At 49.6% G+C, this 13,444-nt stretch overlaps 1 protein-coding gene across 1 annotated transcript in view; it reads right to left on the reverse strand.

Annotated features, from left to right (window-relative positions):
• LOC116427001 (uncharacterized) overlaps positions 1 to 9,947 on the reverse strand; it is a 30,179-nt gene extending 20,232 nt beyond the window's left edge. Inside the window, exons 1-2 of the mRNA XM_031976816.2 lie at positions 7,425 to 9,947; positions 6,930 to 7,160 (exon numbers count right to left, since the gene is read on the reverse strand). Of these exons, the coding sequence (XP_031832676.1) occupies positions 6,930 to 7,160; positions 7,425 to 7,737 (544 nt within the window). The 5' untranslated portion in view covers positions 7,738 to 9,947. The remainder of the gene's footprint in view (positions 1 to 6,929; positions 7,161 to 7,424) is intronic.
• Between the last annotated feature and the right edge of the window lie 3,497 nt (positions 9,948 to 13,444).

A 13,444-nucleotide genomic window follows, 5' to 3' on the forward strand; every position in this document is an offset into this window, starting at 1 on the left:
AGTATTTCATTTATATTGAGAAAATATCAATAACACTTCGATTTCTCGAATTCAGTTTGAAATTTTCGTCTCTAGTCTGACACGACGTTGTAGTTGAAGGGGTTAATATACATACTAGAGATCCTACATTCGAAAACAAAAGAGTTTACATTCAGTAATCTCTTCGACAAATCATGTTTACACTGTCTTAAAGTTAACTACGCCGAGAAGCTAAATATTTCACATCTCCGCTACTCGAGTAATATGTCACTAAAAGTATCATTCAACATATATCGCATTCCTCTCGATGCCCTCTAGAATACGGTAAAAAATAATATCTACTCCCACATCTAAAATCCAAGATAACCTCGATTTCTCCATGAAAACTCCAAAACATGTTCACTGACATCTATCCTACATATCCTCAACTCTTGCAAGTTCCTCAGCTCCAAATGACTCAAAAACCTACATCCCAACCAAATCCCAACCCCATCGATTCACGTGTTCAAAACATCTCGCCCAAAGCTCAATCGTCAGAATCAATTCCTCAATCCGAAGTCCGCCATCAAACCGAAAGTGCCAGTCGTGCAGCGTCCCGGTTAATCCGTGCAAGAACAATTCCAGACGAAGAACCGATCGCGTTACAGGTGAAACGCCCGATCAGCGTGTCCAGGTAGAATCCGATGGCAACGGGAACATCGGACGGAGAGGAATCTTCCAGGCGAGGGAGACGCGTGGGCGTCGGCGTCGGCCGGCAGGATTCATCGGAGCGTCGCATACGAGAGCGCAGTTGAAAAGGGCCAGGAAAAACGTGGAGAGCGTGGAATTAGCATATGTAAAAAGAAACAGGGAGGCGGCCGGTGGGGGCGGGCGGAGGAGGAGGACGTAGGATGGGCGGCGGGGTGCGCGTAGGACGACCGTAGGAGGCCAGCACGAAAAATAATGTTTAATCGGTAGAAAATCTCGGCGCAGTCATCCGCCGTAGAACCGGCTCCGGCTGTTCTCCCCTCCACGCTCGTCTAGCCGCGCGACCCCGCTCGCCGCCAGGCCACGCGGTGATCCTTTGCTCGAAAGAGGGCCAGACTTTTTAATTTTTAATTGGGAAAAAACGTCGCCGAGGTGGTCGGCGAAATCCGCACCGAGCCGGATTTCAACGGACGTATCCGGAGTTTCCGAAGCTGTTCCTTGCGAGACGACGTAGGTACCGGATGTTGCCTTCCTTCGGTTGGATGTTTCGTTATTAGCGTGGTAACTTTGGAGAGTTATTTAAGGAGGGTTTTTGGAATTTTTCGGGTGTACGTGGGGTGTTGGTTTGCGTGTTGAGTTAGACGGAATGAGGATGAGGATGGTTTTCTTTGTTTATGTTTTTTTGATAGTGTGATAATGTTTGGGGGTTGCTTTGTGTTCATGAGGGTTGATTCGGGTTGATTTTTATCGATTGTTTTTGAGGATATGAATGGTTTTCTTTGTTTGTTTTTTTGTTGTTGGTGCAATGATGTTTGGGGGTTGTTTGATGTTTATGAGGGTTGACCTGGGTTGATTTTTATTGATTGTTACTGTGGATGTTTGAGGAGTGGATTCAGAATTGTTGGAAGTTCGTGTTTGGTTTAGATGTGAAAAATTGGGATGGTTTTGGTAGTAATTAGACAGCACGCAAGGGTTTCTTAGCGAGCGGCGTCGGGAAATTGATTCGCCGCTGGGGTGCAGTCTTCGCACGCAGCAATTAATTAAAGGGTAGGGCGCAGTAGTTTCGCGTAAGTCACGCACGATCGGCGCGGAATTTCGAGGATCGCAACAGCTGTTCCGCAACCGGCAGGCCTCGGTGTGCGTTTTAGAGGTCCATGAAAAAGAGCGACGACCCTCTTCAACGTCGGCCCGCCTTTACGACTTATTAAATCATTTCGAGCCGAGATTCTGAGCGCTGCCGGTGAACCGAGGGGATTGAAGACGCGGGGTCTATGAACGAGTCGAATGTTTGTAGCGAATGAATGAATACTTTCAACATCTACATTCAAGTTTCGTCTAAAACGCCTTTGAACTCGTGTTGTAACATCATTTCACTCTCATAGATTCCTTCAAACATCAATTCTATCTAAAACAACAACAATGCAGGAAAATAACATCCTCAAGACACAATAACCTCTAACCTCCACCAAAAAGAAACATAAACTACACAACCCTCTCATCCTCACAGATCATTCTGAAATTTAAAACCCGCAAGACACCATACAGGAATCGCATTCTAAACTCCAACGCCTCATTAACCACTTGCGCTGGAAATGAATTTAGAGATTTGACATAGTCTCACGCGATGAATTTCGTTTTTACCTACTTTACTCAGATGTGGACATTAATTTCGTGTTAATCATTCTGTACAGAGTGATACATTTCGAAACAATCTAATATGCGTAATGCAACAAGATAATCAATGTGTAAAAGACATCGTTGACCATTTTGAAACAAACGTCTCGACATGCGTCTTTCCAGCGCAAGAGGTTAAAACCAGACACCGAAACCTCCAATCTAAAATCCTACACCCCGCTCAACTCCAACAATCTCAACTGCATTAAAGAAAAATCCGTCGGAAACCCGCGCGACTCGGCCCAGCGCAAAAATCACCGTCAATCCTCTGGAATCAGTAAACAATCCGGAAGATCGAGAGATCGGGCGGGCAGAAGGAATGGAAGGAAATCGCGTGAATCACGATCTAAAGCGCCGTTCGTTTCGGAGGGTTGCCGAGGGTCGCGGGGCGAGGCGGGGTCGGCCGAGGTCGGCGGGCGAGACGCGGAATCCATTGCGCGAGGACATCGGTCAGGATCTGGCTGTCGATAGCTCGAGCTTTGCCTCGGATTCTCGCGCTCTCCTGCGCGCCTATGCCTCCGGGGTGCTTCGCGTCATAAAACACAGGTAACCCCGGTATTTATGTCCGTCGTTTTTACGCCCGTCGCTGGCCGGTGGCCGCGCCGGCACTCGCAGCGCAGCCCGGAACCTACATATCGGCGCGCGCGAACGCGCTCCGCGTCTCGCCGCTGCCTCGTGACTCCTAGGCAGTCGGATCGCTTGACGCTAATCCCTGTCGGGGAACGAAAGGGGTGGCCGAGTGATATACGCCTCTGCGCCGCTATGATAATATTCACCCTCTCCGCCCTCCGCGCCGCCGACCCATGCCCCGAGCGCCCGAAGACCGCCCTTTTGTTTCGCGACTAGCAGCTACCTCGTCGAGCGACTTTTCCGCCGCTGGAAGCTCGGACACGGCTGATGATTTCTCTGGGAACCGTTCGCGCAGAGCAATCCGCTCTCGATGTTCCGCAGCGAGGAGAATGACACCTTCGGCCGACTTTTAGGCTTCCTCGTTTTCGAGAGGAATTTCGTGTTCGTGGTCTACGTCGGGGTGAGTAGGTGAAAGTATGAACGTTAAGTTCTGTGGCGATATTGAGTAAGTGGTTTGATAAGGTGGATTAGGATAAGAATGTTTTGGGGTGGAACTGATTTGGTTTGATTGATTAGGGTAATGAAGTGTTCGTTGAATTCTAATGCGAGTGGATTTAGGGGTTATGGTTTTGGGGTCTCTGCTGCTTGTCGATGAACCTTCGTAGGAAATATTGAAAATTGCTAAACGTTGATTTTATTATTCGAGTGCGTCAGATATAGGATATTAATTACTAAATGAACCAATTTTCAACGAAACAGTCTTCGATCTTAGAAACTTCCTCATGTCATCCTTCCTTATCCCTATCACTAAATCAAGGATTAATTAATCCTCTTTTACAAATCTTCCCGAAAAACACTGCTTACCATCTACTAACTCCAAAAAGAACTAAGGTACAGTTGCAGTCATCGAACGTTGACCGCAAAATCAAGAGAAAATAGGTACATCGAGTTGTACGTGAACGGTAATCGATGAACACCGACTGTCCCCGTTTATCCGTTCCACTGTCGGCCGATTAAAAGGTGTTGGATATGAGCGGCGCAACGGTAGCCAGGTAGAACGGCTCATTTCAATTTTTCGAGCGACGCTCACCGCTCATCTCGGCTAAAATCATTCCTCATCCGCATTCGCGATATTAAATTGGCATGGCGGAGCCCGCGAGCGAGCACGGAACAAATATTTGCCCCAAAATGGTCAGTGCGCGCGGGCCGCGTGCAAAATAACGGAGGCGAAAAAACGGGGAAAAATGTACACGGGAATCCGTATATGAAGCGACCGGACGCAGGCGATCGGACCCGTTCTCCTCGTGGCATTATGCGCGCGATACGCGACGTGACTCGCCGGCAAACATCATAAATTTTCGATTTATTTAGCAAATCTGTTTGCCCGCCTCCGTAGATGATAACGATTGCCCGACATCCGTCCCCCGCCGTGTTATCGGTGATCGGCACCGGTCACTGGATCGCGTGAGCTGCGCGTTTGACGGTCGACGGCTCCGAACACTTTTTTTCCCCGTGAATTTCGAGCTGCGAAACGTGAACGCACCTTCGAAGAAGCCTTCGCAACCAGAGTTTCTCTTTATCTTGTATCTAATTTGCTGTGTTTAATTGAAGAACGTAAATGGAGTTTGTATTAGTTGGTTAGAGAGGAATCTTTGGGAGATTGCGTTGATAAATTCGGAAATTTAAGGGTTGAAGGTCTGCTTACTCTAAGATCGCGATTAAATCTATTAATTTGGGAGTTTGTGATAAATATGAGCGTTAATTAGACTTATTAATCTATTAATTATAATTCTACTGATACGAATTTCATAAAGATTCTTTAATCATCCTCATAGCACAAAATTCACGAGAGATTGCCTTCTGTACGCTGATTTGTCCCAAAATTCTGTTTCGAAATTGAATTCTCGACTCAAATGAAATAATCGAAAAAAGAGGAAAACTCAGCTAATTATCCCTCGTCGCCCCTTCAACCCCGTTCCGTCCGCGTCCCCTAGCAAACCGTGCACCCCGTCTCGAAGCGATCAAGACCGTCGAACGGTTTTCAGCCAAGTTTTTCGCGAAATTCGTCGAATCAGGAGGATATCACGGATATATAGGGAATCACGGAATAGAACGGCGAGCGTTTTCGGGCGGCGCGCGGGGCCGGGAGGGGTCGCGGGGTGGCCACGAGATGGGTGGAAGGGAGGTGAATGTGGGTGGATGGGAGTAGAGTGGTTGGCTGTAAGCGGCTTTGGTTTCCATGGCAGTAAGCCCTCATTACTGTATTACGGGCAGCCCCTAACTACCAGCCGTACGCAACGATTTGCCTCTAGAACCTCTATGAGGGTGACGGATCATGCAAGATTGTTTTCCGCGTGTCCGGGAAAACGCCGATATTCCAATCTGCCGGAAATATTTCCAGCGTGCGCGTGTATTCTGCGAACGGATCGCGTCGGTGCCGCGTTTCGAACACTTCCAAGTAGAAAAATCAGTGATTTCCACAGTGGAACAACGGAACACACCCTTAACACGTTCGCCGGCACGCCATCGGAGCTACCGAATCGAACAATTGAGACAAGAAGACAGAATAAAAATATTCAGTAAGTAGATAATAAAACACGGACTGTGACAAATGAATTCTCTACGTATCTTCTTTATAAAAGAACAAGCAACAAAGCCTGAATACTCCCACGACAATCGATGCGTTAACTAATGAAAATCCTACAAAGTGCACTCGATCACCCCGAAGACGTTGCGAGACACTCACGAAGATTGCCAGAGCGAGGAAACCAGTGGTACAAAGAAAAGTAGCTGAAAAAGGAGTCGAAGAGAACTGAGATATTTGCAAATTTGCGTGCTTCCGCGGGGCTTGACAAGGGTGGCCGAGGAAAAACGCTGGCATTTAAACCGCCGACGTTTAACGGTCGACACCCCTCGGAATCCGGCAGGAGGGGGAGTAGTAGTGGGTGTCGAAGGAAGATCGTCGATATCGCGTACCCCGCAATTTCCTTTTCCAATTTGCCATAAACAAGTCCGACCAGGCCGCCCCTCGTTAACCTTACTACCGCGTTCGTGACTGCTCTCTTGAAAGTCTCGCGAGGCGCGGGAGGGTGGACGTCGCGTCGCTGCAACTCGGTCGAATTAAAGGAATTAAAGGACGCCTCGTTACTCGTATCTTCCCCGATCCTCGCCGCCCTCTCGGCCGGCGGAGGGAAGACGGCCGGAGAAAGAAGGGGAGGATGGAAAGGGACAGGCGAGAAAGACGGCGCGGAGGAGCGAGGGGGACGAAAAGAAAAGGGAGAGGACTTTGTTCTTTCTTCCGCAAGCGGGAAACTCGTCCTGCGACGAACGTTTGCATTAAGCGGCTGTAATGGCGGCGATTATTGGCGCGCATTATTCAGCGACCTACGAACTTTCTCTCCCCGCCGCCCTCTGCCCCGTTGATTTTTCTTTCGCCGGTGTCGTCTTTATCCTCGAGCGGGAACGCTCCTCCTCGCCTCGCGACTCAAGGAACGCTGAATTATTGAAACGCGGAGAGGCGGGAATTAAAAAATCTCCGCGACGGCCGGCCGAGATATCGAGTCACGGTATTTGCCGGGTGAATTAAAAATGAGGATGAAACGAGGGGGCCAGGTGGCCGGGGCCACGGCTCGGCTACCCGTCCGACGAGAAACGAGGCCATCAGTCGGCCCACCGACTTAATGTACCGACCCCTGAATGATTTAACGCGCCCGCCGACCTGGAAAGCTTTCTTGGATCGGCCGTACGCGTGTGCTCGCGGCATTTTTCTTCTTCTCCCAGCCGATCGTTGTAGGGCGAACCCGGTCGCGGTTGTTTCACCCGATGCTAATGGGGTGTTCCGGGGATGAAACGTTAAGAGGGTGGAAGAGATTGCTTCGTTTCGTGATTGCTGAGTATTTTAGAAAGTGGACGATGAGAGGACATAAATTACGATCGAGTGAGGAATCTTTCTACATGTGAAACGCAATGGTACTTTCTATAGAATTCGAACACCGTGTATATAGATGAAAACCTCTCACCTCGACCGCTTCTGCCGACGAACCTGAGGTCGTTGAATTTCGCGACCTGGTTCTTCATCACCGCGGTGGAATTCCTCAATTCCGCGCAGCAGTTCTCGTCGTTCCCTGCACGCACCGTCACCAGAGTCCCGTCTCCGACGTCGCCCAGAGCCACGACCTTAAACGCTACCGGCAGCGTCTTGTTCGACCTCCAGTGTGCTGGTAGCACCGTGCAAACCACGTGCGGGGAGCCTATAGACAGAGATCGCGGGTGGAACTGTCAATGATCGGTAGTCCTAGATTTAACCTGTCTCTACATTGAACACTGAGAACTGTCATGTAAAGGTCCCTTTAACTTACAAACAAAACAGTCGTGTACAATATATAATCTCCGATGACTAACAAAACTAGACTCGTTTAACTCGTTCACTAGTCAATAAAGATTCTTTCATACGACATTCAGATTGATTCATATAATTCAATTCAATCAACATCGAAGAGTACAGTTCCTCTCACCTGTTCGCACCAGTTCACCAGGATGCTCAGCGAACAAGCCGTCCAAAGTCCTTTCGGCGAGCAGATCCGCGGTGAGGGCATAGTCGGACAAATTGTTTCCTGCGGCGGATCCTTGCGGCGGGACCTCGTTGGCCAGGTGCATCCTTCTCCTCAAGGACGACGCCCTCGTCCTCCTGATCCTCGGCCCACCGATCTGATGCACCGAGTTCCCCTGATGCGGCTGGTGGCCGTTCCTAGCCACCAGTCTCGGGTCCGGATAGTCTAAGCCTGGAGGCCGATCCTCGGGGCGCGCATCTCGTAAAGGATTCGTCATGAGCACAGGATCATCGGTCCCCTTCTCCGTGATTTCCTCCTCGCCGACAAGTTTCCTGTCAGTCGACTCAATCTTTTCCCAAGGCTTCCTCTTCCTCTCTGAACCAACGAATACCAGAACGAAATGAGACTCAAACGAACCCTAAGGTCCCTCGATCCATCGGGTGTCCTTCACTAAACTCGCGGAACGGCTCTCGCGAGAATTCGTCGGTTGCGCAAGTATCTGAATATAAACCCTCTGATCCGCTCGCGGGCTCGAAGCCTTTCCGTGGCAGTTAATTAAGCCGACAGGGCACACGCATCGCGCGATTGCGACGCGTTCCCTCGATCAGAGCCACGAGTCGAGAGAGACGCGCGGCACGCGCGACTTCACGCTGCGCTTCGTCGGCCCCGCGTGGCCCAGGACCCTTTGATCCTTATTTCATTATCCCGCGACCGTGGTCGTGGGAGGGTAGCATCCGTTTGCAAATCCTTCGTACCGTCCTCGATTGCCAAGTCGCGGGGAAAATTCGTTTTATTGGAATCGAACGGCCCCCGACCCTCGCTTCTTCTTTTCTTTTGATCGAGACCTGCCCCACACTGCCAGCGGTCCACGGTCGATCTTCGACTGTCCCCTCGCTCGACGACCAGCAACCAGATACGATTTCGCGCGGTTTCACTCGCACCCCTTTCGATCCGCTGTTAATCACACTGACACTCCTCGGGGACCGTCTAACAGGTGCGAACGCTGGATCCTTGATCATCGGCGGCACAAACTCCACGTCGACGCATCCCACACTGCGCCTTACCCTCGGAACTCCCGGTGATCACTGACAGTTCACCAATCACGCTTCCAATTTTCACTGAACAGAGAACTCCAAGCGTCTTAATATATCTTATAGCTGTCACTTGTAGCTACTCCAGCGATGTTCCAAAGAACAACTCCAACCGATTCAAACCTCTATCCTCTCATTACCACTTCGTCAGCCTCATCCCAAGCTACAAAGTCTCCCAAGCGTCACATGTGTCACAACCCAGTCCAAACCCGATCACCGAAACAACCGTCAAATACATCCACTGACACTGAATCACAAAACAAAAATCACGTGTCCAAGGAATCCCCGAAACATCCTTAGCAAGTCAACAATCCACTGATCCTTTAGAGCCAAGTCTCACGTCTCTCCCAATATCCACGCGTCAGCCAGCAAGAGCAACGCAAGAAATCTCCGAGAAAGAATCCGGATCGAATAATTCCGTTGCGAATCGGACAGTCTTCGGAGAGATCGGACCCCGTGCGTCAGCGGATGAAGGATACTTCTTCGCGGTCGCTGGCTCGGGCGGCAGGCGGCAGGCGGCAACTTCCACGGGGAAGTAGGATAGGGTGTTTAACTCGCGCGGTCTCGTTTCGGTTCGGCGGTGGAAGATGGCGGCTTCTGCGGTGGAGCCGCGCGGTGTGGTTGCGGTGTATTTTTGAGGCTGCCGCCCCCAGCCACCACCGAGACCACCCTGGGTAACCTACCCCTCCGGTGGGGCGATCTCTCTCTCGCTTCCACGCCGCCGCCACCGCCGCCGCCGCCGCGCCGCCTGCCCGTGCCGGCCCGTGGTGGTGGTGTGCCGGGTGGGGGTTCGGTTTTTCCAAGCGGTGGGGAAAAATCTCTCTCTCCTGCTGCACCCTCTTCCACGAATATCCTGATGCTGCTCCTGCTGATCGCGACTACCCGATGACAACACCCCCTGTGTAGGTGTGTGTCCCTGTGCGCCGGCGGGCGCGTGTGTGTGCGGGTATCCCCCTTCGCTCTTTTCAACCACCTAAACCCTCCTACACGCGCCACCCACCGCCTGCTCGTCCCCTCTCTTCGGGGGGGTCTTCCTGTTGCCGCAGGATCGGAAGAATCGCGGAGGAATGTCTCTCGGCCGGAAGAACCTTCTGAATGGGAACCGGAATTTCTTTTACCAGACGGCCGATGTAATTCGAGCACGATTTTTCGGAGGAACGAGTCTCGAGATTATGATCGTAGGCTCTGAAGGATCGTCGATGTGAGAGTTTAGTGTTTCGCAGTTGATCACTAAGAGACACTGTCACAAGAACACGTGTGGTCCTCTATCGACGCGATCGGCGTCGCTGTTCGTTCCCGTGGCAGTCATATTGGAATAACTCTCAAGAGCAACACGGAATTTCACTTTCTCCACGCGAGAGATCGATCATGGTGAACTGAACTGATAGAGAATCACTCGTCGATGACACTTGTTTCTATCGGAGAACTTCACACTCACTTCAACTTAAAATTCCTCGGTCCCAGTCTCGTAGGATTAGGAAGTACCACTGGCATCTGTTCGTAGATGCAGACGTGACACGCGGGGAACTCATAGTACTCGAGATCCGTGGACTTCGATTGAAGTCCGATGCTTCGCGTCGGTTCTTTGAGATGGAAGGTCGAAGGTCTCCGCCTCGGTCGTGGTGTTTTCCTCGGGAAACGGGCGTGCTGCCGCAATTTCCACGAAGGAAAAAGGAGGATTCGCGCTCTGGCCTGTAATTACCGGGTCCCTCTGATCGTTTCCTGGCTGCGGTTCCACGGTACACCGATAACGAGCTCGCTCCTTTCGTCCAAGGTGGTCCCGGGGTTAAGACATCCCCGTCTCGTCCCCGTTTCCTCGTCTTCTCTCCCTGGCGGCCTCTCTTTCTTTTCGTCTCCTCGGGCCGGGTCCTTCCTGCTTCCGTCGTTCAACGAACTCCCCGCGCGAGACTGCAAAACGACACTGGGAAGAAAGGGAAAACAAAGACGGCAGAAAGGTCCCTCGTGTAGTTGCGTTTAGCGCCGAGGGACACCGGGGGGGTTGCGCGATGCTTGGGGGCTGTTCGAGGGTCGCGCGAGCGGAACGGGGATCGCTACCGTCGGAGAAAGAGGGGAATACTTTGTCTTAACACTTGAACAACTCCCACTGCATTTTTGCAATGTTTCTGGGCTATGGCTAGAAGAGCACAGCTGCATATTTGCAATGTCTCTTGACTATCACCGAGTGACTTACGCTGCATTCTTGTAATGTTCCTTGGCAATTGCTAGATAATCGTCACAGGAGCTTTGCAATGTTTCTTAGCTACTGCTACACGACCAGCATTTCAGTTTTGCAATGTTTCTTGACTATCATCGAGTGGCCTACGCTGCATTCTTGTAATGCTTCTTGGTAATTGCCAGATAATCATCACAGGAGCTTTGCGATATTTCTTAGTTACTGCTACACAACCAGCATTTCAGTTTTGCAATGTTTCTTAGCTACTGCTCACTAGCATTTCATGTTTGCAATGTTCTTTGGTTATCATCGAGTGACCTAGGCTTCATTGTAATGTTTCTTGGCAATTGCCAGATGATCACAATTTTGCAATGTTTCTTAGCTACTGCTACACGACCAGCGTATCATTTTTGCAATGTTCCTTAGCTACAGCCACACGACCAATTTTTCAGTGTTCCATTAACTATCATCGAGTAACCTAGTCTTCATTCTTGTAATGTTTCTTGGCAACTCCCAGATGACCATCACAGTTTTCCAATATTTCTTAGCTACTGCAACACGATCAGCATTTTATTTTCCCAACGTTCCTCTAGCACCTAGAAATTTCTATTTCCACAAAAATTCACAGCAGAATTGAAGTCAGCAGACTTATCCGACTACGGAGCACGAGTAGACGCGTTTCTCTTTCGACGTACGACAAAAGACTATCGATCATGTGACGGATCTGTAGCAAGTCACGAGGATCCCAGTACGGGAGAGGCCACCCCATATAATCCTACACCCCTATGGACAACAATGCAACGCCTCCGCGTCCCTAAATGTCGTGTACCCGAGATGCATTTCGTCATACATCGGACCCTCGGGCGATACATCGTCTTTTTTCCCCCACGTTCCTACATTTTTATTTCTCACCCCCTCCCTCTCTCGCTGCCTCGAGCTCTCGCTTTCGACACGCCATCCAGTCCGCTTAGGATCCCGACTAAAAGGAATGCAATAAATCCGTGATCGTTGTTCGTTCAACTGACAAGCGTTCAACGGAAAATTATTCACTTAATACAACCACGAACACTATCAACAAATCAAACCCAAGAAACAAGCTCCTATGAAATTAATACAAACAATCATCCAACTGATACTTACAGTTCCCTCTGAATTCTCTCGAGTTCCAAAGAATACACGAAATATTCGTAAAGACACCAATTCAGGAATATTCTCCGCCGCAAATGGTGTCCATCGGACAGCGAAGAAGGGTCACTCGAAAATTCCTCACGCGGCCGCGGGGACGACGGGGAAACGACGGGAAGAGTAAAAATTCAAGACGATCGTCGGTTGAATTTCAAAGTCGCGCTGCGGACACGAGCCGAATATCCAAGACAGAACCAGCGCGTGTATCGTCGGCACGAACGCTGTTCGGATATTTCGAATAAAAACCAGCCGCGCGGTGCGGAACGCACGCGTAACGCGTACGCGCGCGCGTCAGTTTTTCCCCGGTGAAAAACTGGTATTTAATTATACCGTCCGGTTCGACGTGATTTCCTGTAATTAAATCCTGTCGCCATAAAATTACCAGGTCGAAGCGTAGCGACGATATTTTTCAATTAAAAGAAAAATATATTCGATTACGTCCGGCCTGGGTTTCGCGATCGCCTCTCGCCACCCCCAACTCCCGACACACCACCGCCTACCCCCGCGAACAACTATTTTCCCTTCGTTTCCTTTTTTTTGCCTCTCTTTCTCCCTCTCTCTCTCTCTCTGTCTCTCTCTCTCTCTCTCTCTCTCTCTCTCTTTCGCTCTTTTTCTGTCTCTCTTCCCCTATTTTCTGCTCCTCTTTTTTTTATTATTCGTTTTAACTCACTCCCGGCCTGCCGAACGCCCTTTCGACGGTAACGATACTCCATAACCCGCATCCGACACGGTCCACATAATCGGTATCGCGGCGGTGAATGCTAGGCGATTATCGACGCACTTTTCCGTACAAATTAATTGGCCCAATTATCGGGACCGAACAATTACCTACTGGCGACCAATTAGATCAACGCCGGTCGTGTGCTCGCATCATCCCCCTCCGGCCCCGCTCCGCCTAACCCCCGTTGCCGCTCATCGCGAGCGCGGTCCGGCAAGAAATAATTGGTGCTCCCGGTTCACCGCCCGCCTAGCACCGAAAACCGTGGACAGAATGATCGCCGACGAAAAAATATTACGGACTGCTCCTACTGAGCGAGGAAACTTTCAGAATCAACGGTAAGAAGATAAACATTCAGACTCGACTAGCTAAGATTCTTAGAAACTGATACCTAGAGAATACATCGCTGAAGTCAGCGAAGAATCATCTTCTACCTTCTCTCCTTTCTAATCAATCTTTTCATTAACACTAGAACTACAGAGCACTTAAGTCTTTCTAACATTCCTTTATAAAAGCTACAATGAATTTATTAAGATTCCAATTGTATTTCAGTTTAGGTATTCCTAAATCAACTTCTTTAATCATTTCTTAACACTAGAACTACCGTACCAGTCAAAATGACTGGTTTCAGTTTTCCTGTTTCGTAATTATTGATATCTTCAAAGCATTGAATATTCGAAATGATTTTGAAAATAGTTTCACTTGAATATAATGAATGTCTGAAGAAACCGAAAATAATCTATTGTTACAATATTCATAGCGATTATATTTCAGTCGTATCAAATGCTTGGTAGTTCTAGTGTTAAACAAGTATCTG

This window comes from Nomia melanderi, chromosome 14, assembly GCF_051020985.1.
Source record: "Nomia melanderi isolate GNS246 chromosome 14, iyNomMela1, whole genome shotgun sequence".
Classification (NCBI taxonomy): domain Eukaryota; kingdom Metazoa; phylum Arthropoda; class Insecta; order Hymenoptera; family Halictidae; genus Nomia; species Nomia melanderi.